This window comes from Cynocephalus volans, chromosome 6 (genome assembly GCF_027409185.1).
Source record: "Cynocephalus volans isolate mCynVol1 chromosome 6, mCynVol1.pri, whole genome shotgun sequence".
NCBI lineage: Eukaryota > Metazoa > Chordata > Mammalia > Dermoptera > Cynocephalidae > Cynocephalus > Cynocephalus volans.
In genome coordinates, this window is record NC_084465.1 from 138,033,732 (window position 1) to 138,059,386 (window position 25,655).

The window sequence follows — 25,655 nt, forward strand, 5'->3', positions numbered from 1 at the left end:
TTAATTAAAGGAAGTTATTTCTATTTTTTTTATTTTTTTAAATTTTTTTTTTAAATTTTATTTTGTCGATATACATTTTGGCTGATTATTTCTCCCCATCACCAAAACCTCCCTCCCTTCTCCCTCCCCCCCTCCCCCCAACAATGTCCTTTCGGTTTGCTTGTCATATCAACTTCAAGTAATTGTGGTTGTTATATCTTCTCCCCCCCCCCAGTTTTGTGTGTGTGTGTGTGTGTGTGTGTGTGAATTTATATATTAATTTTTAGCTCCCACCAATAAGTGAGAACATGTGGTATTTCTCTTTCTGTGCCTGACTCGTTTCACTTAATATAATTCTCTCAAGGTCCATCCATGTTGTTGCAAATGGCAGTATTTCATTTGTTTTTATAGCTGAGTAGTATTCCATTGTGTAGATGTACCACATTTTCCATATCCACTCATCTGATGATGGGCATTTGGGCTGGTTCCAACTCTTGGCTATTGTAAAGAGTGCTGCGATAAACATTGGGGAACAGGTATACCTTCGACTTGATGATTTCCATTCCTCTGGGTATATTCCCAACAGTGGGATAGCTGGGTCATATGGTAGATCTATCTGCAATTGTTTGAGGAACCTCCATACCATTTTCCATAGAGGCTGCACCATTTTGCAGTCCCACCAACAATGTATGAGAGTTCTAAAGGAAGTTATTTCTAAATAGCACTTAAGAAAATAAATTATAATCCTAATGATAGTATTATCATGTTTCTTTTTATCATGACATTTTTTCTTATTTCATAAATTCAAAATATATTTATTTTCGTATAGTGCCATTCCATAGAACAGTGTTTCCCCTGGATCAAGGGCTACACTCAAATTAATTTTTAAAAAATTTTAAATGGATTTTTTTTGTTTGTTTTGGTGGCTGGCTGTTACAGGGATCCAAACCTTTGATGTTGGTTTTATAACACTGTCCTCTAACCAACTGAGCTAACTGGTCAGCCCTTAAAGGAATGTTTTAAGAAAAACTTTTCAGAGATGTTATATCCTAAGTGGGGCTTTAAAAAGTATATTCTCAGAATTCTCGAGTTTGATGTAATTATCAACAAGTATTCCTACTACAATTTATACCTGATATACAATTGATACGAATGTACAATATGAACTGGTGTATTTTTTCTAAGAAATCAATATCTACATCAGCATGATTTCTTTTTAGATAATACACAGCTATGTTCTTTTAACAATCATCTTCATTTTTTAGTTGTGGCTAATTTTCTTTCTTTCCAGTTAGTAAAAATTTTAAATTTCTAAATCTGCAAATAACACTTTTTAATATAAAAAATATTTTAAAAATGTTAAAGCAGTTTCATTGTCAGGTAAATTGTTTATAGAAAAGATGTTAAAAGTAAAGTAAAATTTAACAAACAGTTCTTCAACATAAAATTTTCAGATATTTAAAAAAAATAAAATTTTCAGATATTTCAAAGGAGTAGAACCGATAAAAATATCAACAGCCCTGCTCAAATATATTCATTCTATTTCGTTAAAAGAGGAATAATTCAAATTTAGTGTCTCTAAAGTATTCTTAGGCATCATAAAAATAAGAAATCTATAGTTTTCTGCTTCAAAGCTCTGCATTTTAATACAAAAACTCTTTGTTCTTTTCAGAAACTGTCTTAGAACTCTGAAAGCCAAGAAAACAAAAAGAAAGAAAGAAAAAAGAAACTCGTTTATATTCATGTGTAGCAATTGTTACTGAATCTAAAGTTTGCTTTTGATAATGAATCCAGGACTACAAATATCCCTTTAAGCCTCTACACAAACACAAAATCATTTATAGTTTTGGTCCAAATGATGGTCACGAAAGTTAAACACAGGCTCAATTCATCCCCTTTCCTCAAGAATGAAACTTGCCTTTAATATCATAAAGTTGGAGCCTATTATTCTGCATCTAAGTCAAAGCACTGCGAGGGCATAAGTCTCTTTGTACAGGTACGAAATAGTTTGGCTTGTTAAAAGGCCACGATGCCAGAGTTAAAATTCTACCTCCTGACCAAAGTCCATACTCTTTACAGGCAAGCTTGCTCCGTCAACTGACTGGTTTCAAGAACAGTCTTGTCTCCCTAAAGGCTGTGAAGCTTTTCTTTTCAATTTCTTAGAACCTAACCACGGAAAACGGAATTGAAACAATTATGCAGCAAACTGGCCTATGCGCGGATCTGTGATCTACGAAAATACGTAATGTTTGGCAAAACTGGGGGGAGCGGGACCTAAATTAACCACATAACTGATGGCTAGTGGCATTCCAAAGCTCGTCTCCCAATCAACTCTATTCAGAAATAAGAATCAAGGTAGAACCCCACGCCCGCCTGCCCAGGGTAACAAGAAGAGGTCAGTTATGGGAGAAACACTCTTCACTTCTGTGCAGCAAAAAGGTAGCAAACGGCGGCTGCTCAGAGAAACTGCGGTCTTTCCCGGTCTTAGATGCCGGGGACGCAGCTGCCAGACAGCAGAGACACTCAAGAAAGGTAGTCCCGCATAAGGTTTCTGAGGGGTGACAGTAAAGGGAGCGCGAACTGCACCACAACCCGGTATCATGCCTCAATCTCCCAGCTAGGGCCCGCCCACCGGAAGTGAAACTGGAGGAAATGCCACGTCGAAGGCGTGAGATGACGTAAGCGCGCCGACGTCACGGGCCGTCCTTCCTGCGATGGGTGGTCCTGGGATCGGGAGGAGAGGCGGAGCGGAGGCGGGGCTTGGGGCTGGTAAAGGCTGTGGTGGGTAGGTGGGTTCAGACCGAGGGGACTACGGGTCGGCGTTGGGCTCAGCGAGCTCGAAACAAAGGAGTATCCGGTAGGGACTCGGCGGGGCAGCCTCTGACGGGTCGTTGAGCGGTGGGGCGAAGCTTCTCGGCCAACCAGTGTCCTCACCGCCTGGTCTCAGACGGCTTCTCTGCGGTTCCCCACAGCCAGCGCCGCGGTGGGGGGCCCGGCGCAGCGGCACCTGCTGCTGAGGGACCCCGCGGCCCGCCCAGGTGCTCATGATGGGGCTCATCTTCGCTAAACTGTGGAGCCTCTTCTGTAATCAAGGTGAGAAGCATGGAGCATCGGGTCCTACTGCCGAAGGAAGAGCCAGAGGCAGGGCTTAGTTGAGAGAAGCGATGAGAGGCGCAGAGAAGTGACTTAGTCCAGGAGGCGGGCAGAAAAATCAGTATTTTAGACCCGGAGAATGTGCGGGAGAGACCTGATGAGCAGGAGAAAGAGGGAGACAGAAGAGGAGACATTTGGTATCCCAGAATCCAAACTCAGAATTTGGGGATTTTAGCGAAGCAAAACGGAAAACACCGAATGATGCCTTTGGGCATGTTGCGGGCCTTTTCGGTTTTTAATTAAACATCCTGTGTCCGTGTCTAGCCCCAGGACAAGTGTCCGCCCAGAAACAAAACTTTTTAGTACTAATATTGCTTTGTTTTTCGCCCTGCCCTCTTAACCAGTGCACCTTCAAGTTCTTTCTGATTTCACCTGCCCTCTAGTTCTGGGGAATGAGTTGTCCTATTCAGGTACACGAGTTTCCGGAAGCCTTCATCCTAACCCCCCCTTTTATTCTTTAGGTTTTTAAAAGCTTAAATGCTCTCAGTTCTGTGTAAGATGTTACGTGTCCGTAATTAGTCTAGAACAGGTTATGAGACACCTAGAAGTCGCAAGTCCAAAGGGCCAAGAAGTTGTAAAACCTGTTCTGAATCAGAATGAGATGTGATGTCTTCAGAAGAGAAAGTACCCAGACAAAAAAGGGACCATTAATAAGTAAACTTTTAGGCATTTTTTTTTTTTTTTTTAGCAGAATGGTTTCTTAGAAATTGAAACCAGTTTTTAAATTCACCCAGTTTTATTTTTCATTTAATGCTTGGGCATAGTTTATAAACCAGTTGTATTTTTATGATGGTTTCTATTTGTTACTGTTAATGTAGATTTCTTTTCTCTGGATTAATTTGTGAGGAGAATGAATGGGTTTGTTTCACTTGTTTTCTAGGTCTAAAAGAGCACTAAAGTAGTGTTTTTTAAGATTATAAATAAGATAATCTTATTTACGTGGCATATATGCAGTTGCCACAGATAAATATCACTTTTCAAGTGATTTCAAAGGGTCCAGAGTTAAATAATACATTATTTTTTCAGCGGTTTATATTTTCTTATCCTTGTTAAGTAAATTTACTATGAAAAGCAGTATTTTAAGACATGCTGAAAAATTATAAAGATTAATAGAACAATCATCTGTTTATCTTTCTCCGGAGCTTAAGAAATAAAACATTATCAAAGTAATTGGTTCCCCCCGTGGACTCCATCCCATTCCCCTTTCTCCCTTTTCTGTTTTATTACTGCTGTTTATCTTTTTCAGTTTAAGCCTTCCTTAATCAGACTAGAAGGAAATAAAAGACGTAAAGAGAAAATTCAGAAAATGGAGAAAGACTCTTATGGGCTGCTTTATAATCACATAATTAATTGTTCAGGACTCCTAAATCCCCATTTTTACTTAGAATTTTTCTTTTCCTTTAACTTCCCTGTTGAAAATTTGGAACTAGTGGTTATTCTGTCATTTTATTCTCATTCATTTATGTAACATTTACTCAGACCATAAACCATCTTCAGAGTTAGGCATAGGAAATAAAAAGATTGAAAATAAGTAAAAAGGATACATACCTTACTTGTTCTCAGAGTACTCAAAGATTAGTAAATGAGACGTACGAAAAAAAGTGCATTGTGGTAAGTTTTAACAGATACATATAAAAATGTAGTGATGGCACCAAGAGGGAAGTGGTTAATTTTTCTCAGGTGGTTCCTGGAAGACATTGCAGAATAAAGTATACTTGGACTTTAATGATGAGTAGTTTATGGGGCATGCTAAGCAGACGGAGGCAGAAGGGGCAGTTATGCTAGGCAGAAGGACTAATAGGCAAAAGAAAGAGGAATGAAATAGTTTGGTACATTAGCTGAAAATAGTTTAACATGGCTGTATCTTAGTTTGCTTGTCTCACAGTTAGAGAAGATGAAATTGGAGAGGTAGCCATAGGAACCAGATCACAGAGAGCCTCAGATGTCAAGGAAGACATTAAACTGTATAGAGCAAGCAATGGGAGCCACTGAAGAGTTTGGTCATTGACTGTTTTTTTTAAAGCAGGGGAATAATGTGACCAGATTCATATTTTAGACTGTAGTTTTGTTTTCTGTATCAACAAAATTAGCTGCCAGTATCAGCATTTTCAGTTCTCACCACTATGCACATCCAGTCCAGAGGCATTAGATAGATGTATTAGAATAATATGCCCAAGGCCCTACCTCAGACCAGTTAAATCAGAATGGGGAGAGATGGCCTGGGCATCAGTGCTGAGGTGATTCATATGCGCAGCTAGTGTTAAGAACTACTAATCTTACTTGATATACTCCTTTCTCTTATCTTTTTTCCAATATTTCCTCACTCCTATCTTTTTTTCCTGTAGCATTTTAGAGCCCCAGGCATCTTATCATAAATCAGGTACCTTTCTGGGAATAAGTATACTAAAGCATGTATTGTTTAAGTAAAGGGATTTAAAAATACATAGTTAATCCCTGTGATTTTATATTAATTTTAAACTAGAAGACTGATTAATTTGACACAATTATTTTTGAAGGAAATACTTTTAAAATATGATTACCTTTGCAAACATTATATTATATATCCATGTGGTCGTGTATGTGTTTCTGTAAAATATGTCTGTGTGTGTTATGTGTGGTATCTTTAAGGGCACCTCCAAAGTTTTGCATTCCTTTTTTTTTCTCTCTTTTACTTTCATAGGCATAGTCTTTTTCTGTGTTGTGACTATATGAACTGGTCATCAGTTATTTCTAGTGTAACCCAGCATTAAGGACAAAATGAATTAAGGTTTTAGTTGAAGTTCATTTTCAGAACCAAATAACAATAATATCATAACGTCATTATCTAATCATTTCTCATTGGTGAATTTCATGTTATTATTTTGAGCACTGATGTCCAACTTTTTATGAGATCATTTTTGTTCATCATTTCTGAGTGCTCAGACCTTGTGTCTTACATTTTTCCCTTTAGCTTATTTTGCTCCTAATTTCGGACTTTTTGCTGGGTTCAAACGCATCAAACTTAAACTTACCTATTTATCTTACCTTTTCTATCTGCTTCATGTATTCCAGAACACTCTTTATCCACACCTTTGAATAGTTCAGTCCATTAATTCATTAAGATTTCTGATTAAATGTCACTCCTCAGAGAGGCCTTTCCTGACCACTTTATCAAAAATAGCACTCTTCCCATCTCAGCACTTATTCACTGTCTTTACTGTTTTTCTGAGTAATATTTATTACTACCTGTGTTATCATATTATAAATTTGTTTACTTGTTTGTTGTGTTTATTTCATTGGAAATAAACTCCCTGAGGCATGAACTTTGTCTTATTCACTGTTTTATCCCCAATGCCTGGCACACAGTAGGTGCTAATTTTTGTTGATTTTTTTTTAAATAGAAATTTATATCAAAGTAAAACATATACATTGTTTTTAAAAAGTTTAATGGTTCTAAAGTATAAAAGTGACACACACACACCCACCCACCCCCCCACCCCCCCCCTCTTATCTCTTTAAACTCTTTTTTTTTGCCTTATGGTAGATAAGAAATTAGCACTTTTTATGCCCATTTCCCTTCCCTCATCATCCCAGTATAGTTTGTTGGTTTAATTCACACTGTCTCTCCTCCAAGAGTAATTACAACCTCTTATTGCCTTAGTTTTTTTTTTTTTTATCCGATTGGCAAAGTTGATTTACACTATACAAAAGCCTTTCTGTAACAGTTTTTCCCACCTCATACCTATTAAGATGGTTTATCCTTCCTCTCAACTCCCTTAGTCCTTCATCCTGCTCTAAATTGGACTTGTGCCTTTCCCTCTGATACACAGCTGTTCAGGACTTGTCTTTGCCATCATTCTAGGAATTTCCTATGATTTTCTATTTTATTAAACCTGTGTTTTCTTTTTTGCTTTACTCTTACTTTGATGTAAGAGTACTCTTACTTTTTATCTCCCTCAGAAATATTCTGCAAAGATTTTCATAAGTGGTAAATTTTTGCAATTTCAAATGCCTGAAAATTTATTGATCTCTTCTACTTTTGATTTATAATTGGGTTGGCTATAGAATTCTGAATTGGAAAATATTTCTGTCAGGATTTTGAAGACATTGTCTGTCCTCCAGCTATCAGTGTTGAAAAGACCAGTATCCTTGATTTTTTTTTTTTTTTTTTTTAAATCTCTCTTTCTGGTAGTTTTTAGAATTCTCTTTTTATCCTTGGTATTTTTAAATTTCAAAGGGTATACCTTGTTATATCTTTTTGCATTAATTGTGTGTGTGCTGTCTGGACCTTTTCAACATCTTTAGTACCTCTTTTGGGTCTAGGAAATTTTTTATTTTCCTCAAGATTTCTTCTTCTCCTTTTCTGGAAGTACTATTGGTCATGTTGTGCTAAATTGGTTATTAAAGATTCTTTTCTATTGTATTGTCTTTTTTTTTTTTTTTTTGAGTTCTGCTTTCTGGGTTAATTCCTTTGTTCTCCAATCCTTTCACTGAATATTGTGGTTTAGCTATCATAATTTTCATTTACAAAAGCTTTTTCCTATTTATTTTTAAAATTTTCATGGCATCGTTTCATGAACACTATATGTCTTCTAAATTTCTTTGAACTTTTCTATAATTTTCCATTTCTATTTATTTTTACATTAGCCTTTCACATTGGAAGCTTTCTCCACTCTGTTGTAATTCCAGTGTATGAATATACCATAGTAAATTTACTCATTTGCATCTTGATGGGTTGTAATACTGTGAATACCCTGAAGATTTTTTATAGATATGTTTTCATTTCTCTTAGATGAATATCTAGAAGTGCAATTTCTAGTTCATAGGATAGATATATCATTTATTTTTTAAGAAACTGCTAGGTTATTTTCCAAAGTTGTTATACTGTCTTCATACTTTTCACTAGGAATGTTTGAGAGCTCTACCTGTTTCACATCCTTACCAAATTTTGGTGTAGTCATTCTTTTTGATTTCAGGCATTCTGTTGGATTTGTAGTGGTATCTCATTGTAGTTTTAATTTACATTTCTCATGACTGTTGGGTGTGCTATTTTTCATGTGCTTATTGGATATTTTTTATCTTCCTTTGAAGACTGTTCAAATCCTTTGTTTTAAAAAATTTGTTTGGTCTTTTTTATTATTGAATTTTAGGAATTATTTATAGACGAGTATTATGAAATCGAGTCCTTTGTCAGATATATATTTTATGAATATTTTCCGCCGTCTGTGGTTTCACTATTCATTTTATTAATGGGGATTTTTGCTGAGCAGAAATTTCTAATTGTGGTGATATGTAATTTCTCAAAAAGAAAAATTTTTAATGGCTGTTGCTTTCTGTGTCCTGTTTAAGAAACCTGTTTAATCAGGAAGCTTTAGCTATTATGCTTACATCTGTGATCCATTTCAAATTATTTTGGGGTTATGATGTGAATAGGGATTGGGTTTCATTATTTTTTTACATGGACATCTGCTTACTCCAGCATGATTTACTGAAGACTGCCACCCGCCCCCCCCCCAAATTGATTGCTTTGGAGCCTTTGTCAAAACTCAAAGGATCATATGAAGTGGGCTTTCTCTACTCTGGCATTGATGTGTATGTCTATTCCTTTGCTATACTAAACCACCTTGATTACTATGGTTTTATAGTAAATTTTGAAGTCTGGTAGTGAGAGTCCTCTGACTTTGCTTTGTTAATCTTTTAAAAGAAATATTTTTAATTTTTAACATTTTTCTGTTTTTCTGGTGTTTTTTTCCTTCTACTTTGGGTGTACTTTACTTTACTTTTTTTTTTTTTTTTTTTCTTTTTACCACCTCTCTTCTTAAGGGTTGGACACTATGTTACTGTTTTTGTCTTTTCTTTTCAAATATAAATATTTCAAAGTTAAAAATGCCCCTCTTGCATATTGCTTTAGCTACATTCCATACATTTTAATATGTGGTATTTCAATATTCAGTTTGAAATATTTTCTAATTTTTGTATGTGACTTCTTCTTTGACATACAGATTGTTTAAGTTGTTTACTTTCCAAATATTTGAGGGTTTTTAGATAGCTTGCTCTTAATTCCTAATGTAATTTCCTTGTAGTCAGAAATGTACTCTGTAAGATTTCCTTTTTAAAAAAAAAAATTTACGGAGACTTTTTTATTGGTCTATCTATGGTCTGTTTTGGTCTATGTACCATTTGCACTTAAAAAGAATGGGTACCCTGCGGTTGTGTAATTTCGTATCAATGTTTATTAGGTTAAAGTGGTTTTCACTCTTGTTAAGATCTGTACTTTAATGTGTGTCTCTTGTACAGACCATGTAATTGGATCTTGTTTTTTTATTCATTGTGAAATTCTCTCCCTTGTAATTAGAATCTTTAGTCCAATTTTAATTGGAATGCTTAGTCCAATTTATTTATATTGTTTAATTTATGATGTGATTGTATATTTAGGCTTGTTCTTTACTATTTTTTTTTCTCTTTGTCTTGTCTACTTTTGTTTTTTGTTGTTGTTGCTCCATTCTTCCTTTTTCGCTTTCTTTGGTGATAAATTATTTTTTTAGAATTATATTTTAATTTATATACTGACTTTATTCCTTTTTGCATTTTTATGGCTCCTCTAGGGATTACAACATATATCCTTGTCCTTTTGCAGTCTACTAAGAGTTAACAGTGTAACACCTATAAAATGTGAGCACCTTGAAACTGTAGAGTTGCATTCTCCCCTAGTCCTTTATGTTGTTTTGTCACGTGTTATATCTACATGATATAAACCTCACAAAATATAGTGTTATAAATTTTGCTATAAACAGTCGCATGTACTTTTAAGTTTTAAGAGAGGGAAACATATTATCTCTTGTTTACCCACATTATTATTTTCGATGTTTTGAATTTCCGTCTAGTGTAATTTCCCTTCAAGCAGAAGAACTCAAGCATATTTGTAATGTAGCTCTGCTGGTGATTAATTCTCTTAGTTTTCTTTTATCCGAAAATGTTTTTATTTTGCCTTCATTCTTAAAGTATATTTTTTGCTGAATATAGCATTCTTGGTTGATTTTTTTTTTTTCTCCCTCTTTAGTGCTTTAAAGTTATCGTTCCATCATTCCACTGTCTTCTGGCTTCCTTTTTTTTTCTTTCCTGATGACAAGTCAGCTAATATCAGTATCTTTACTTCTCTTTATGTAGCCTGGCATTTTTCCCTTGCTGCCTTCAAGATTTTCCCTTTATCTTTGGTTTTCAGCAGATTAGCTGTGATGTACCTATCCCTAGTTTTGCTTTTTTTTTTTTGGCAGCTGGCTGGTACAGGGATCTGAACTAGTTTTGCTTTTCTTTGCACTTTTCCTATCTGAAGTTTGCTGAGCTTCTTGAATTTGAACTTTTTTTTTCGTATTTTTGTACTCATCCAGTCTATTTTTTTTAACTCATATTTGTTAGACCAGTTTTTTCCCACAGCGCCCTGTATAAATCATCTGTTATTATGCCAATTTAGTGAGAACCCTCATTTAAAAAAGGAATATTCTAAACATAGCAACTATCAGACTATATCTCAGATGGTTAAGGTGTTGTTTTGTGAAACTTGCTTAAGTTATGTGTCCTCAGTTGTGATGTAAAATATATTTCTCAACTGGTCATGGTTAGACAATCTGAAAACCATGGATTGGATTGTTTATGCATAAACATCTGCCTTCCAGATCATAACATTCCCATGGGCAATATTTGAATTTTCTATGTAACTAAATGTGTTAGATCAATTTCAGTATGTTCTTTTTAAAGACTTCTTATCATTACTTTTGTTCAGTGAGTTGGGGAAAATGTCTTTGGTATCCTCTTAGGCACTTAACTTCAACCTGGCCTGGGACCCTACAGAGTTTAACCTACTTAGAATCTTTGATCTTGCTTTTATATGTATTTAATCCCCTTGTATAGCAGAAGATGGTTTTTCTTCTCCCCAATAAGGTATTCTTTTTTATTATTGTAAGACTCAGTTTTATATAAATGGTATTAAAAGATGACTAGGGAGGCAATACGTTGTTAAATAGTTTAGACCTCCACCTCTGCAATCAAATGCCTGGCCGAGATTAACTTTACTTGCCAGCAATATCACCCTTGGACAAGTTATTCAACCTAACTCAGTTTTGTCATCAGTAAAATGAGGAATCATATCACTTTTTCATGGAATGTTTATGAGCACTAACTTACATAATGCATGTAAAACACTTAGAATTACATGCTAGAGAATTCTTTTTTATTGACCTTTTTTTCCTTGAGAGTTGGATTCTAGATCTCATTTATCCTTAAAAATATTGCCAAGTGATACCTCTGTACCTGTAACTTTGTAATAATGATGCCATTTTGTAAGTGCTTGTTTGTATACCTGACTTTTAAGATTCTTGAGGGTAGAGTCCTCGCCTTGTTCATCTTAATCACAGATATCATAGACTTAGTCATTTAATGAACTTAATAGATGTTGAATTGTTGAATCATCAGGTTTACTTCGCCACTCTGAAAAAATTTAGGCATCCAGGAAGGAATGTGGATACTGTGGTGGGAGTGGGGGGAGGCTAAAGAATTGAGGAGGGAATTTAATATGATGTAGCAGAAAGAATAGGGAAACAAATTCTAGCTTTCACTGTGTAATCATATGCCTGTGTTTACTCGAGCAAATTACTTAACTTTATAGGACCTCAGTTTCCTTATGTATAAAATAAGAAAGGTGGCCTAGGTCAGTAGTTTTGTGTGTTTATTTTTTTTGGAGTCTGGATTCCTCGGAGGTACATTTGGAGATGAAGGTGTGAGAGGGCACGAATAGATCTCAAGTTCTGCAGTTTGTCCGAAGCTATAACATTTTATAATTCTATAATCAGTATAATAGAGGGACAGAACTAGCTTTCTATGGCTTTTCATTTATTTTCAAGAGCCAGACCTCTGTGGGTGCTTATCGTTGCTGTCTAGGCCTTCAGGTCTCAGATTGTGACATCACATCCTCGGACTTTTTACTGCCTACCCCTTGCAATAATTCAAACTTGTATTCTGTATATGCTCTATCCTAATTTGCTAAATCACCCAATTTGGCATTTTTTGTTTATCTGTTTGGTTACACAGCTGTTTTCACACTCTGTACATATAAGGCTTGCTCTAGTTCCATGATAATGTTGGTGCAGATTTTATATACCTAGAAGGTGGCAATCCCTATTTTATGATATCTTTTGGGCTTTCATATGTATTAAAGTTAGAAGTTGGTAATTTTATCATACATTTTAACAATATGATATTTTAGTCTGAAGTAGATTTTGACACATTATTTCACAATTTATTTAACACTGCCGCTCTTTAGTGCTTCTCTAATACTTTTCTTCCCTTAGTGTTACTCCTTTTGCATCATTTGGTATTCTATGTGAAAACTACACATTCTTTTGCTCAGTTTAATGAAAATGAAAAAAATGGGGTAAAAGAAGAAAAATTTTTTTCTTCCACTTTTTGGATTTTCTTTTATCATTTTTCTTGTTAGCTATTTTTACCTGCACTTGTTTACAAGCAAGTGCTCTTACTAATTTTCTTTTGAATCCTCATCCTGTATGGCTTTTTCATTTTTATGCCCTGCTTACAAACAAGGATGAGCCAGTTTTTAAAGAGATCCAGGAGAACAAAAGCCATAGTCAAGACCCAGAGAAACTTCTGTGCAAACACTTGATCAAAATTAAACAAAAACTCTGTGATGTTCCCTGAGGGCACTGGGCCCCACTTGGACCTGGAGGAGGCAGGAGGCTGGGCTCCTGATGGACTTGGCAGCCAATGAAAAGGCGGTTCATGTGGACTTCTTCAATTATTTTGATGATTTCTTCGGTGATAATATCCAGTGAAGAACTGTCCTGCTGTATGGATGGCCCAGCCTTTTTTATGGAGCTGTGTAATAGATATTCTCAGAAGACAGTTCCAAATGGGTTTAAAGAACTTGCGGAAATCACTTGAAGTTAGGACCAGGTTAACCAAGAAAGAGAAAAATGGTCTTTACCACCTAGATGATGCTGTTAATCTCTGAATGTGACCAGCTTTTGTCCTTCATTTCAATTTAAGAAAAGCAACATCATCATCACAAAAACAAAAAAATTAAACAAAAACTCTTGAGATTAGTCCTTTTCTTCATTTAGCATAAATAAACATGCGTTGTGTTGGGCTCTGGAGATGCATAGATTAGTAACACTAGAATTACTCTTCTGTCTCAGCCCTTTGTTGGGGAAAGGAGTGCAGCTTGGTTTCCTGGAAGAGATTTCTAGTGGAATATGATGCCCAGGGTGACTGTCTTGTGATATGCAGACACATTTCTAAAACATTTTGTTTCACTATAACTCTGATAGTTACAGTAATGTCTTAACCCCAGATAATTTGACTATCCATAAAACCTTTTAAATTGTGATACCCCACCCTTAACACACACATTTCTGCTCTAAGCATAGGCGCCTTGTACTCTGTAACAACAAATTTAATAACGCTTCTGAAAAACAAGAAGGTAAATTTGCTATAGTTATATTTGCAGAATTTATTCTAAATAAGTAATTTAGTATTGTACATGTTATAGTTTGCCCTCCTTAATGCCGACTGAGAATTGACTGTGTTTCAGTTTATCAACAAGATATTTAGTTTTCATGGACAGTAGTTTGAGGAGTTAGAAGTAAAGCATATATAGTTTATACATACACATTGAGGATCACTTGAAGTTGTAAAAGTATACAGTTGTATAATTTTTTCCTAACAACTTTAGACATTTCAATCCTACTGAAATGGAAACTTCTACTCCCTGCTCTGTAAGTAAAATTGATGTTAATTAACATGCCTAATGTTCATCTGATTGGCAGAGTTGATATTGTGTTTTTTGTCTTAACTGCTATAATTCCCTATCAGTGCGGGAAAAGTGGAATCGGAAAAATAAGTTGTTAGTCAGACATTTGAAACTTAATGCAAAATTAATGAAATCCATACTCTATCCACTTTCAGGGTTTGCTACCTGTTCACATTGGTGACCAACTTTTCAAAATGATGCATTATTTATGAATTTTACTGTCATAGGCCTTTAATACTATGATCATCATCATAATATAAAATGGGAAGCAAAGAGTAGGATTGTTTGAAAATGGCCGCAGGTGTTCATTTGAGTTGCTTCTACAGTGAGCCATCTGGTACTATCCCACCATTCTCTCCTTGAACAGGAGTACCTGTGCCCAAGTTTTGCTTACCTTTTAGCTTCCTTCTCACTGCCATGGGGACCCCATAGTCTTCAGATGCTGGGTAGGTGGAGTGTCCATGTGTCATCAAAACTTAGAATGCTTGGTGCCAGGCAGTCTGTTCTTCCACTGATAAGAGTGCTCTTGTTCTTGTACTGTAAGGTAAAAGAAACAGGGCAGCTCTTCAAGGTTGGCTCATTAGAAATTAGGGCATATGAACTAAAGAAGGAGAATTACAGTGAGTTATAATAAGCAAACAAGATTTGTTTTATGTAGTGAAAATAGCCCTTCCAGAGGACCATGTCTATTTGTCCTGCAATATTACAGGCAGTACCTTCAGTGTGGAAGGCATTAGGAGATAACAAAGATGGTTTGTCATCTCAAGAACTTATCTGTTAATTATGGCCCCTTTTTTTTTAGGCTGATACAGTATTAAAGCTTTAGAATAGGAATGTGACCTGATATTTGACTAGCTGTATGATCAGAATTTACACATTCATTAGAGGTTATAAAGAGGAGCAGTATTGTGATATGAGATGTGCCAAATCATTGGCTACAAATCAACTGTGTTATGGTTCTTGTGGCATCTTTCTTAAATACACTGTTGAGGTTCACTGGTAGCTTTTTAAACATTCTGCCCTAGAGAAAGGGAATCTTTAATACAGTTTGTTTATCTTAAATCTAGGCAAGATGATATCTGGAGTATTCTCTTTTGTGTTCTAAGGAGATTTCAGATTATATACTACTTAACAGAATAATTAGATGGCCCTTAATAACTACTTGTAAGAGAAGTGAGTATTTAGTACATGGCACCAGAAGGAGGAAAGGACTGGCAAGGTTTTTGTTGTACAGAGAACAGAAACGGTATCTTTTCAAAAGAATTGTATAATCCAGGTTGAAAAAATGTTAAAGACTAAGTAATTATATCTGTAAATTAATGGAAGAAGTAAAAAACTGGTTGAGAGTATGTGTCTTAGTGGAACCTTTCAGTTTTAAGCTTTAAATGGGATTTTTAAGTGAAAGGAAGAAAAAAAATCTTTGTAGGTGGGAAAACTGCCAGGTGTAAAAACAACTTGATAAAAAGGTAACTTGATTAGTAGAGACTTTAAGCAGGTGTGTAAAACATTTTTTTCTTTTTACTTATGTTTTAACTCCTAATATCTTGTTCAGATTAGTGTTTGGTTTCCCCTCCAAACTCAATATAAGTGACCAGGTTCTTCTGTGTTTCCCTCTTACCCATCTCCCAAATTCTTTTACAAGAAAACATCACAATAGATTGTCTCACTTAAGGCAGTAGCCTTAACAGTATAAAGTTTCTTTATTTTAACAGTCCTATAATAGTTATCTGGTGAATAATTCTCATTAACAAACTAGCTAATAATCATTGTTGAAAGCATGTAATTGCAGTATGTAGCAGTGTTAAATGTTTATGGTTTGCTTTCTTTTTGTAGAACACAAAGTAATTATAGTGGGACTGGATAATGCAGGGAAAACCACCATTCTTTATCAATTGTAAGTATGGGTGTTCATTAAACAATTTTTTATCATATTAGTTGTTGAAACTAATTTTTTATAATAAGAGGGAGATGCCATTATAATATGATGGAAAAACATGAACATAGGGTTTTTTATTTTGCCAAACACAAAAGTTACAAAACAAGTAAAATAAACTGCAGTATGTTTGCTAAAGCCTTCACAAACATTGTTTTCTGGATTTTAAAGGAAGAATTAATATTAAACCAAAGTAGCATGTATTGTAGCACTGGAGTGAGGTGATTAAGTGGATTCCACTTAGTTCTCCACATACTGAGGTTTGTGTAAATCCATTGATATATCTAGGAAACTTTTGCTGCTCTCCTGACTAATAGCTTTGGAATTGTTTAACATAGCCAGACTTGTCAAGTCAAAAAAAATGACTGTCACCCCTGAGAATGTTGCTTTAGTAGGTTGCAAAAGGGAGACTTGAAACTTTTAGAGAAGTACATTTGATACTTACCTTTAAGGAAGTTTTAACAGTCCATCAATCCACCTGTCAAAGTACCTCTCATTATCCGTTCAGTACCAATGAAATGATCCTTGTTAAACGGGGAACATGGATCTGTAGCCCAAGCAACCACTGTGTGGTTCTTTTCTCTTCCCACCATATCTTACATGAAGTACATCTGGACTCAGAAATACTCAACTTAATACATTTTTCAGCTACTTTGCTGAAAAGCTGCTAACTTATGATTTATTGTCTTGGAGTTGACTAACTATTGCTTTTCTTTAAAACATTTTTATTCCTTGGCTATTATGTATTTTATTATGACTTAGCCTTTAAACATCAAATATAAACATTTTAGAAAGCTGTCATTTTTTTGAAATAATTTTTTACATAGCCTCAAAAATATAGATGAAACGCAAAAGAGGATTTTGATCCTCATTTAATACAATACTGGCATGTTATCAACATATGCATATTTGACTGTATTAATATAGCTTTACCAATGATTATGACAGTATAAGTGATATGGACATCAGTATTCTAAATATATTTATAGTTTATTTTAATGACAATTTCCATTTGCTCATGGCCTTTTCTTTTTAAGATTATAGTTATGGTTAATAATCCTGAACAAATTTTTATAGCTGAGCTTAAGTCTTCATCTTCTCACATAGACAGTCTTCAGTATTAATGGATAGCCTACTATTCAGTGGTTGCTACTTTGAAAAAGTATTGGTGTCATAGTCACCTAGAAACTTGATCTTTCAGGATAGGGCATTGGTTCTCATCTAACTGATAACAGGGCACAGTGGTATTGGAATTTTGGGCTACAGAAATGCAAACTCACACCACAGCACAGCAACCACAGCAATTCCTTCTATCCAGATCAAGCCTGCAGTTCATTCCATGAAAAAAACAGAAGATAATCTTCCTTCAGGAGTTATTCTTTGTTTAAATATTTATTTGCACAAATATTCCCCAAGTTTCTGTTTTTCATGCTAATGATTATACCATCACTGGTGCAAATAAGGTATTCATCTAAAAAACATAGAGATAAAACTTGCTTCAGTTTCTCAAGATTTACAGAAGAGTTTTTATGATGTCTGTATTTCAACAGCTTGATGAATGAAGTGGTTCATACTTCTCCAACCATAGGAAGCAATGTTGAAGAAATAGTTGTGAAGAACACTCATTTTCTTATGTGGGATATTGGTGGTCAAGAGTCACTGCGGTCATCCTGGAACACATATTACTCAAACACAGAGGTATGCTTTGATTACAAATGCTCCTTGACTTTATGATGGGGTTATATCCTAATAAAGTCGTCCTAAGTTGAAAATATAAGTTGAAAATGCATTTAATACATGTAACCTACAGAACATTGTAGCTTGGCCTAGCCTACCTACCCTACCTTAAGTGTGCTCAGAACACTTTCACTAACCTATAGTTAAGCAAAATTAACCAACACAAAGCCTATTTTATAATAAAGTGCTGAATATTTCATATAATTTATTGAATACTGTACATTACTTTAAAATTGCGATGGTGTGTACCATGATAAATTTGAAAAATCATAAGTTGCACTGTTGTAAGTTGGGGATCATCTGCACTTTTGAATTTTAATGAACCAAATAGTAAACACAGAAAATGGATAGGCTGTACATACAACATATTGACAGTTGCCTTTTAATAAGTTTTATAAGGAATTTTGGGCTTCAAATAGAAGAGAAAATGCAAGTAGAAAGTATTGAGAGCTATTGCTAGTTGATTGCTTTTTTGTTGGCTAGGCTCTGTCAGTTCATCCTCGCAATAATGCCATAATATCCTCAAGTTTTGTAGAAATCTAACACTTAGAGAAATTATATATTTTTTTCCAAGATCTCATATGTTTATAAGAGGCCCTGATTAGGGGTAGAATAAAATATTGTAAAATAATTTAATAAAAGGTTTTCAAATAACATGAGTTTAACATTTACAATTTTGGTGAAAATGTCTTTTAACTTTAAAAAAATGCATTTGCAAGCCATCCTCCAGAGTTCTCTGTCACTTATTTAATTATTAGTTCAGAGCCAACCTGGGGAACAAATCTGGTGTATCTTCTCTTTTAGATTGTTTTCTGCTGCTATAACAGAATACTGCAGACTGGGTAATTTTATAAACAATAGAAATTTATTTGGCTCATAGTGGTGGAGACAGGAATGTCCAAGGTCAAGGGGGCCACATCTGGTGAGCACCTTCTTGCTGTGTCATAACATGGCAGAAGGTATCACATGGTGAGGGAGAAAGGGGACTGAGCTCCTGCCGTAACTAACCCACTCCCACTATAATGGCATGAATCCATTCATGACCTAATCACCTCTTAAAGGTCCTACCTCTTAATAATATAACAATGGCTAATAAATTTTAACAGGAGTTTTGGAAGAGACATTCAAACTGTAACATCTTCTGCTTCTATTTCTTCTTAGAGGCACATTTTTTAAAATTTATTTTTTAATTGAAACATAATTGATTATACATATTTATGGGGTACAGAATTGAGTTTTTTGGGGGGGTAACTGGTTGGTATGGGGATCTGAAAGGTCTAATATTATCTCACGTATACCTTTACCAGGAAATTTCTCCAGTTCTCCTGATTCTCTTGCCTTTCCTTAATTTTACCTGCATCTCCTTTTAGCATATTAACGTCTAAGTGTATATGTTTTTTTCTATTTAGCACATTTTTTCTTCAGCTTTTATTTTTGATACTGTTTTTTAAAAATGTGTTAGATTCTTAGGTTTTTTTAATCTGTTTTTTTTCAAACTAGCTTCTCTAATAGACATGAGAGACATAAATAAGTAAATAATTATTGATTGTTTAAATAAATGATAATAGAGTACTTTGTAGTTTTAGTGAAAGAGTATTATTTAAGTATTTAAGTTACTGTAAGTTTTTGTTTGTTTGTTTGTTTGTTTTGGGGGGCAGTTGGCCCATACAGGGATCTGAATCGTTGATCTTGGTGTTATCAGCACCAGGCTCTAACTATCTAAGCTAACTGGTTTGCCCTGTAAGTTTATTTTTAAAAATTACTTTTTGTTGCCAACATTTGGAAACAAATCTTAGTATTACATAGTATTATATATTCAGGCATCACGTTTTTCTTTTCTTTTAGTGGCTGGCTGGTAAGGGGACCCGAACCCTTGACCTTGGTGTTATCAGCACCATGCCGTAACTGAGCTAACTGACCAGCCCCACTCTCTTCCCCCTTTTGGGGGCGGGCAAGTAGCTGACTGGTACAGGATAATATATCACTTAAAAAAACAAAACAAAACTTGAGCACAGGTTTTATCTGTTGAACTTACAGGTATTTTATTATTAACATTTGGATTTTACTCCTTGATATGTTATTCAGTATTATATAAGCTCTTTCTGATGAAAAAGCAGTAGATGTTTTATAGTAATGATGACGCAATGTGAAAAAAATACGTCACTTAAGTAGTTTTGCAGAACACTTCAACTTCCATTTAATTTTCTTTCTTTTTAATTGTCTTCTAGTTCATCATTCTTGTTGTTGATAGCATTGACAGGGAACGACTAGCTATTACGAAAGAAGAATTATATAGAATGTTGGCTCATGAGGTAAATTTCGGAAGCAAATCTTTTAAAAAAATGGAGTGAGGTATCTGTACATTGGTTTTGCTTTTTTGCAAAGATTGATATTATATAATGTTGGTTATTTCATTATTAACAAAACTTTATATTAAATTGATGAAAATCTTGAAGTTAAAAATTTTCATTACCTTTTCAGGCTTAAAAAAATTAACATATTAATCTGTAGACTACTACTGTTTTTGCCAGGATTTTTTAAAGCTAAAACTTATGCATACCTTTGAAAGTCTGATAAATTGAGAGAAGAAAAAGGAAAACTTGTGTCTTTTCCCCCAGTGTTTATAATAATTGAAAATTCTTTAATGAATAATTTGAAATCACTTAATTCTAAATACTTAGATACATGGAATGTATCTAAATTGTACAGAATATTGTATTAAATATTCTTAAAACTCTGTAATGGTATCATAATATGCATGTTTTTCTGGAACTTGCTTTTTTTGGACAACATTGTGATTTATCTGTGTATTTTTTAATACATACAGCTTTAGTTTATCCCTTTTAACAATTATATTCCACTGTATGAATATGCCACAGTTGATCTGTTCTTCTGTTAGTGACTATTTAGGTTATTTCTAATGTTTTATAGTAGAAGCAATGCTGTGATGAACATTATCAATGAGCTTAAATTATACAAACACTAATAAGTATTGCCCAGCTTCCACTTTCAGTACTCTAAATTTTGGAGCAATTCTGTAATATTTGGCAACATACTAACATATTTGCCCTTTAAAATAATGCTCATACAGTTTTAAGTCAATTTTTAGCTGTGTTTTTTTTTTTTTTTTTTTTTTAGCTTGGTCTCCTTTGCCCAAAAATAGGAAGATAAGTTTTAATTATTCTGCTTATCTTAATCTGTCTGTGTTAGAGTGGATCATTAAATCACAGTTATTTGAGATTATTTTTACTGCAATAAAATTTTAAAATTAAATATTAGTGACTGATCACTTTAGAGGCTTTTCATTGTAACTGTCCTGCTGGGTATGTTTTACCCTCCTGCTTCATTAGTTTAATTTGAATAATGATATTTCACACATTAGAAATATTTTGTTTTAATTTCAGGATTTACGGAAGGCTGCAGTTCTTATCTTTGCAAATAAACAGGATATGAAGGGGTGTATGACAGCAGCTGAAATCTCTAAGTACCTCACCCTTAGTTCAATTAAGGACCATCCTTGGCACATTCAGTCCTGCTGTGCTTTAACAGGAGAAGGGTAAGTGTGAATTAACCTGGGGGGCGGTGTGACTTCTTTCTAATTTCTTTCAACGTTTTTAGGCGAGCTTATTTTCTTCTTAGATATTCTTCCCTTTTTTTGTTTGTAATTAAACCTGATTTTTACTTTGTGTCTCAGGCTTACAGGTTGAAATAATTATGGTAAACAAAATGACCAAATTACTGGCAACTATTTTATAACTTTTACCATAAATGTAATGTTTTACTCAGAAAATGCAATGAACTTTTGAATTAAGTTTTCACAGTCCAACTTTTTGTTATTCATTTGTTCCTTTTATTATTTACTAACAGAGAAAATTGTAATGTCACCTGAATTAATGAAGAAGCTTTAAAGAAATTTCACATTTTCTGTAAGGACTTAAACCTAAGCTTCCAGCTTTCTGCAAGAGTACATCTCCTTTATTATCAGGAGTCCTTTTGGGAGGCATAGACAATAAGCATTTGAGACTAATGCCATTATAGTATATTCTTCCTTTCCTAAGAATATGAATGTGGATATTGGGCCAAGGAGAACCCCATGTGTTATATGTGGATTACTCAGTTTATATCCAAGAACTTTTTTATCCTCAAATCAACCTTACCTTAGTTTTTCTTATACTAGAAATAGCTTGAAGTATATAATAGCTATGGGTAGTCCTTTTTGACCTGTACTTTTAAGACTGAGCCATAAGTATTCCATTCTTTAGAATTTAGGAGGGTAAGGTGAAGTTGCTGCTATCTTTCTATAGTGGTTTCAGTTTCAAATAATTTTAAGGATGGGGTGTATTTGTGATCTTGATGGCAAAACTGTCAAAGCTGTATGTGTAAGATGAGACTGAAGTAATTTCCCACATTACTTAACTAATTAAAACCATTTTTAAGTCAATCTTCCATTTAAAAGTTGCACTTATGATGTTACTTGAACGTTGTCACTGAAGTATATAAATAATGATTGTAGTACCAATCTTTGGGTGAGACTTAAAAATAATAAGTATGCTTTCAATTCTTTTCTGAAGAATGGAGTTTTTAATTTTGGTAATACTTCTATCTCTTGTTCAGGTTATGTCAAGGTCTAGAGTGGATGACTTCCCGGATTGGCGTGAGATAACTTTTTTGCTTGAAAGAGACTGCTCTATTTATTCTGTGACATGAACATTTCTTCCTAGAACCTTCGGCTGCTAAGGCAGCAGCATGTTTAATTTATAACAACACAAACCTCTATGAGCAACACTTGAATCAAGTGCAGCTGAACTGGAACATGAAAGATTTTTTTCTTAACTTTTTTTTAATGCACTAATCTTCAGTTGGATGAACTTAATGTATAACTATGTTTTCAGCAACAGAATTCTTCTGACTGCTTATTGTAATTAGTCAGTGACTGCCTTGTAAGAAATGTTTGTCATATCTTTAATGTTTAGGTTTTCTGAAGTATTGTTATAACCTTAATGACCAGTTTCTTTGAATTCTTGACCACCATTCACTCCCAACCATTTAATTACTGGTTTGATAGTCATAGTGGAAATCATCAGGTAGTGCTTGCAAACTTCTCCAGCACTAAATATTTGCTCCCTCTGTAAACCGTTTATCTTTTGGACAGAACTTACAAAGAAAGAAATGTGCCTAGAAGATATACAATAATGAAGATTAAACATCATGAGTACTTACCTTTAAACATCCCTGACCTTATTGCAAGTCATGGAGTAATTTTAAGTCGCTATTAGCATGGAAATGACAAAGGCTATTAATTTACCCAAAGGAATTAAGTTCACTTTTCTGCCTACAACATTTGGCCAAAAACTAATCGTGGTAAAATATTTATTTGAAAGCCCAGCTTCGATGGTAAATATTGTTGGGTGAATCTGGTATTTTAAAAATCTCACATTATTCAATGCTGATTATAACTCTCGGAAGTTATTAAAGGATACCAGCACTAAAAATAAGACACTTGGAATATATTTTACTGTCAATTTTCAAATAACTTTATATCAGTAAAAATTACAATTATTCTGTTTGCAAGAGACATCACATCTGCTTTGGACATTAGCTAAAGCAGAAGTATACACAGACAATTTTACTTATTAAAATTTGGAATTGTGTCTGCCATAGTATTTTTACCACCAGCAGTATGTTACTTAAAAAACCATGTGGCTTTTCTTAAATCTGTAGAGGGTGTGTGTAATAGGCTTAAAACAATTGCCATCTTTATAGTTATGCCTCATATTCTAAAATCTTATAGGAAACTGCTGAATTTAATCCTAGCTTTTAGAATATTACTGTGAAACTCCAAGTTACTACTCTTAACAATTTATAAATTAAAAAATAATTAAGAAAAAGTCATAATCTATTAAAAATTTATTGGATAACATTAGAACGTTTTTGAGACAGTTGTCTAATAAGAGCAGTGTCTATCTAATATTACCAGTAATCTAAACAGTGCATACTTTGAATTGAGAGGGAGGACAAGTATTGTAATTTCAATTCTGTTTATTTCAAATGTGTGATTTATCTGTGATGAAAGGGATAAAATGCATACTTAGAGAATAATACTTCATTTTTGCAGTATTTTTAAATTTGGGTCAAAATAAGATTCAGTGTTCATAAGAATATCAAAATACCTTTGGTATTTTAATTTTAATGTTTTTAATTTGTAAGTTGATTTCAATTTTGCTCTGTTTTCAGGTGTATTTGATTTATTATATTAAGTTGAATTAATTAAGTGAAATGTAGTAACATTTTTCTGATTTCTATTTAGTGGTAGTACATCCTTGAACTGAAAAATGTTGAGAGGAATGCTTTTCTAGACTTCAGGAAATAGTTGTTTAACCTTGTTTTGTATCTTTTTCTTAGTGATTCTGTACTAAGTAGAGGATAAGTGTAGTTTAGTTTTGTTTTGTTTTTAATATAATCCATAATATCAAGAACATGAGAGAAAAGTGGACATAAATCAATATGGATGGTGTATGTATGTGTGTGCGCGTGAGCGTGCCTGTGCGCGTGCTAGGAATGGGAATTAAGAAAATACCATTTACCTAAAGCACACTTTGCCTGAATTTCTATTTGGTTTTATTGTTTACCGTAAGTACTGAAGATAATTATATAAGTCTGTCCTGAGAAAAAGTATATTTAGTATTCTTGTATTTGTTCTTATGAAATGATTATCTGCCTTCTTGTATCTAATAAGATTGGCTGGCTCAATTTTCTTCTGTCAAATTATACAGTTATTTTTTATATTACCACATCAGCATTATATTGAAAGTGTTTTTAATAGTTGACTGTATTTTGTTAAACAACTACTAGTATCGACTCAGATTTGCTATTTAATTTTAAAGTACAATTTATTTTATTTTCTAAATCCTTTTTAAGAAACATTTTGTTAGTTTTGGATTAGAAATGATTTATCTTAGCTGTGTGTTGAAGATGAAATCAGCGTCCCAGTAGATTTTGTGCCATTTGGGGAAAAAGTTCAGTTAGGAAATTCATGTAAGACGTTTTAAAAGTTTTTTATAAGTTTTCTTAGATCTTGCCTGTTACAGTAATATGGAACTGATTACCCTTTACTCCAAGAGAATGTTTTGACCCAGCCATTGATTCTGACATTCAGTCAACCAACTAGAAATACTGTCTGATGAAAAATGTAATTCGTGATTGCTGCCTTTATTCATATTTTCAGATAAGTTCTCAATTTTGTCCTATACATATTCTTTAGAAGTCAGATTAGCAGCTAACTTGTTCAGCAATGGAATCATTTGAGTTTTACCCTCTCCTTCAACTTTACTTCTTGCCTAGCAAAGTTTCTAGAAAGTAGAAAGCAAGGGACCCATGCATATTACCTTCAGATTATTCTACTTTTTTTCTTTTTTTAATTTGAAGATAAAAGTAAATTTTAACAAATCTTTTTAATGTGTTAAAAATGTAAAACTACCCTCGTAAGTTCAAATATGGCATTTATCTTAATTTTGGACATGTTGTGTTCTTTGTCTTTAAATCCATCATACTTATACCGAAGCCCATTTGTGAACTCTTTTAGAATTAACAGGCCTTTTTATAAGGAAGTATACTGAATATTTTTCATTGTTAATGTAATTTAATTCCTTAAAACCTCAAATATATATAATCTATTGAAAAGTGGAGATTAAATATGTAATTTTTCTTTTGCTTTTAGTTTCTTGTGTTAGTGTGCTTAAAGGTATAATTAATTTTATTCTATATTCATTACAGGAAAGATAATAAATTCAAGTTTCATTGCTAAAAATAATTTTTAAATGAGTACTGTCCCTTTAGTTATAATTGTTTTGATGAAGCATAATTTAAGTTTCATTATTTATAGCATAAAGAGAAAATCATTATTTTCCTATGGAAACAGGGAGTGGTTTAGGCAGTGCTATAAACAATATTTTCTCAAGAGTTTTGGGAGTCACAAAGCAAAGAAAATTTTGAAGAAAACAAAAGCGTTTTTTTAAAAAAATTCTTTTGGTGTACTATTTTAGGTCAAATTATAAA

At 33.8% G+C, this 25,655-nt stretch overlaps 1 protein-coding gene across 1 annotated transcript; it reads left to right on the forward strand.

Annotated features, from left to right (window-relative positions):
• Positions 1 to 2,791: 2,791 nt before the first annotated feature.
• ARL5B (ADP ribosylation factor like GTPase 5B) lies at positions 2,792 to 23,424 on the forward strand. The gene is made up of 6 exons (XM_063100610.1): positions 2,792 to 3,072; positions 15,764 to 15,824; positions 17,414 to 17,561; positions 19,829 to 19,912; positions 21,005 to 21,156; positions 22,215 to 23,424. The coding sequence occupies exons 1-6, from the start codon at positions 3,024 to 3,026 to the stop codon at positions 22,261 to 22,263; spliced, it is 543 nt and encodes a 180-aa protein (XP_062956680.1). The 5' UTR covers positions 2,792 to 3,023; the 3' UTR covers positions 22,264 to 23,424.
• The last annotated feature ends 2,231 nt before the right edge of the window (positions 23,425 to 25,655 follow it).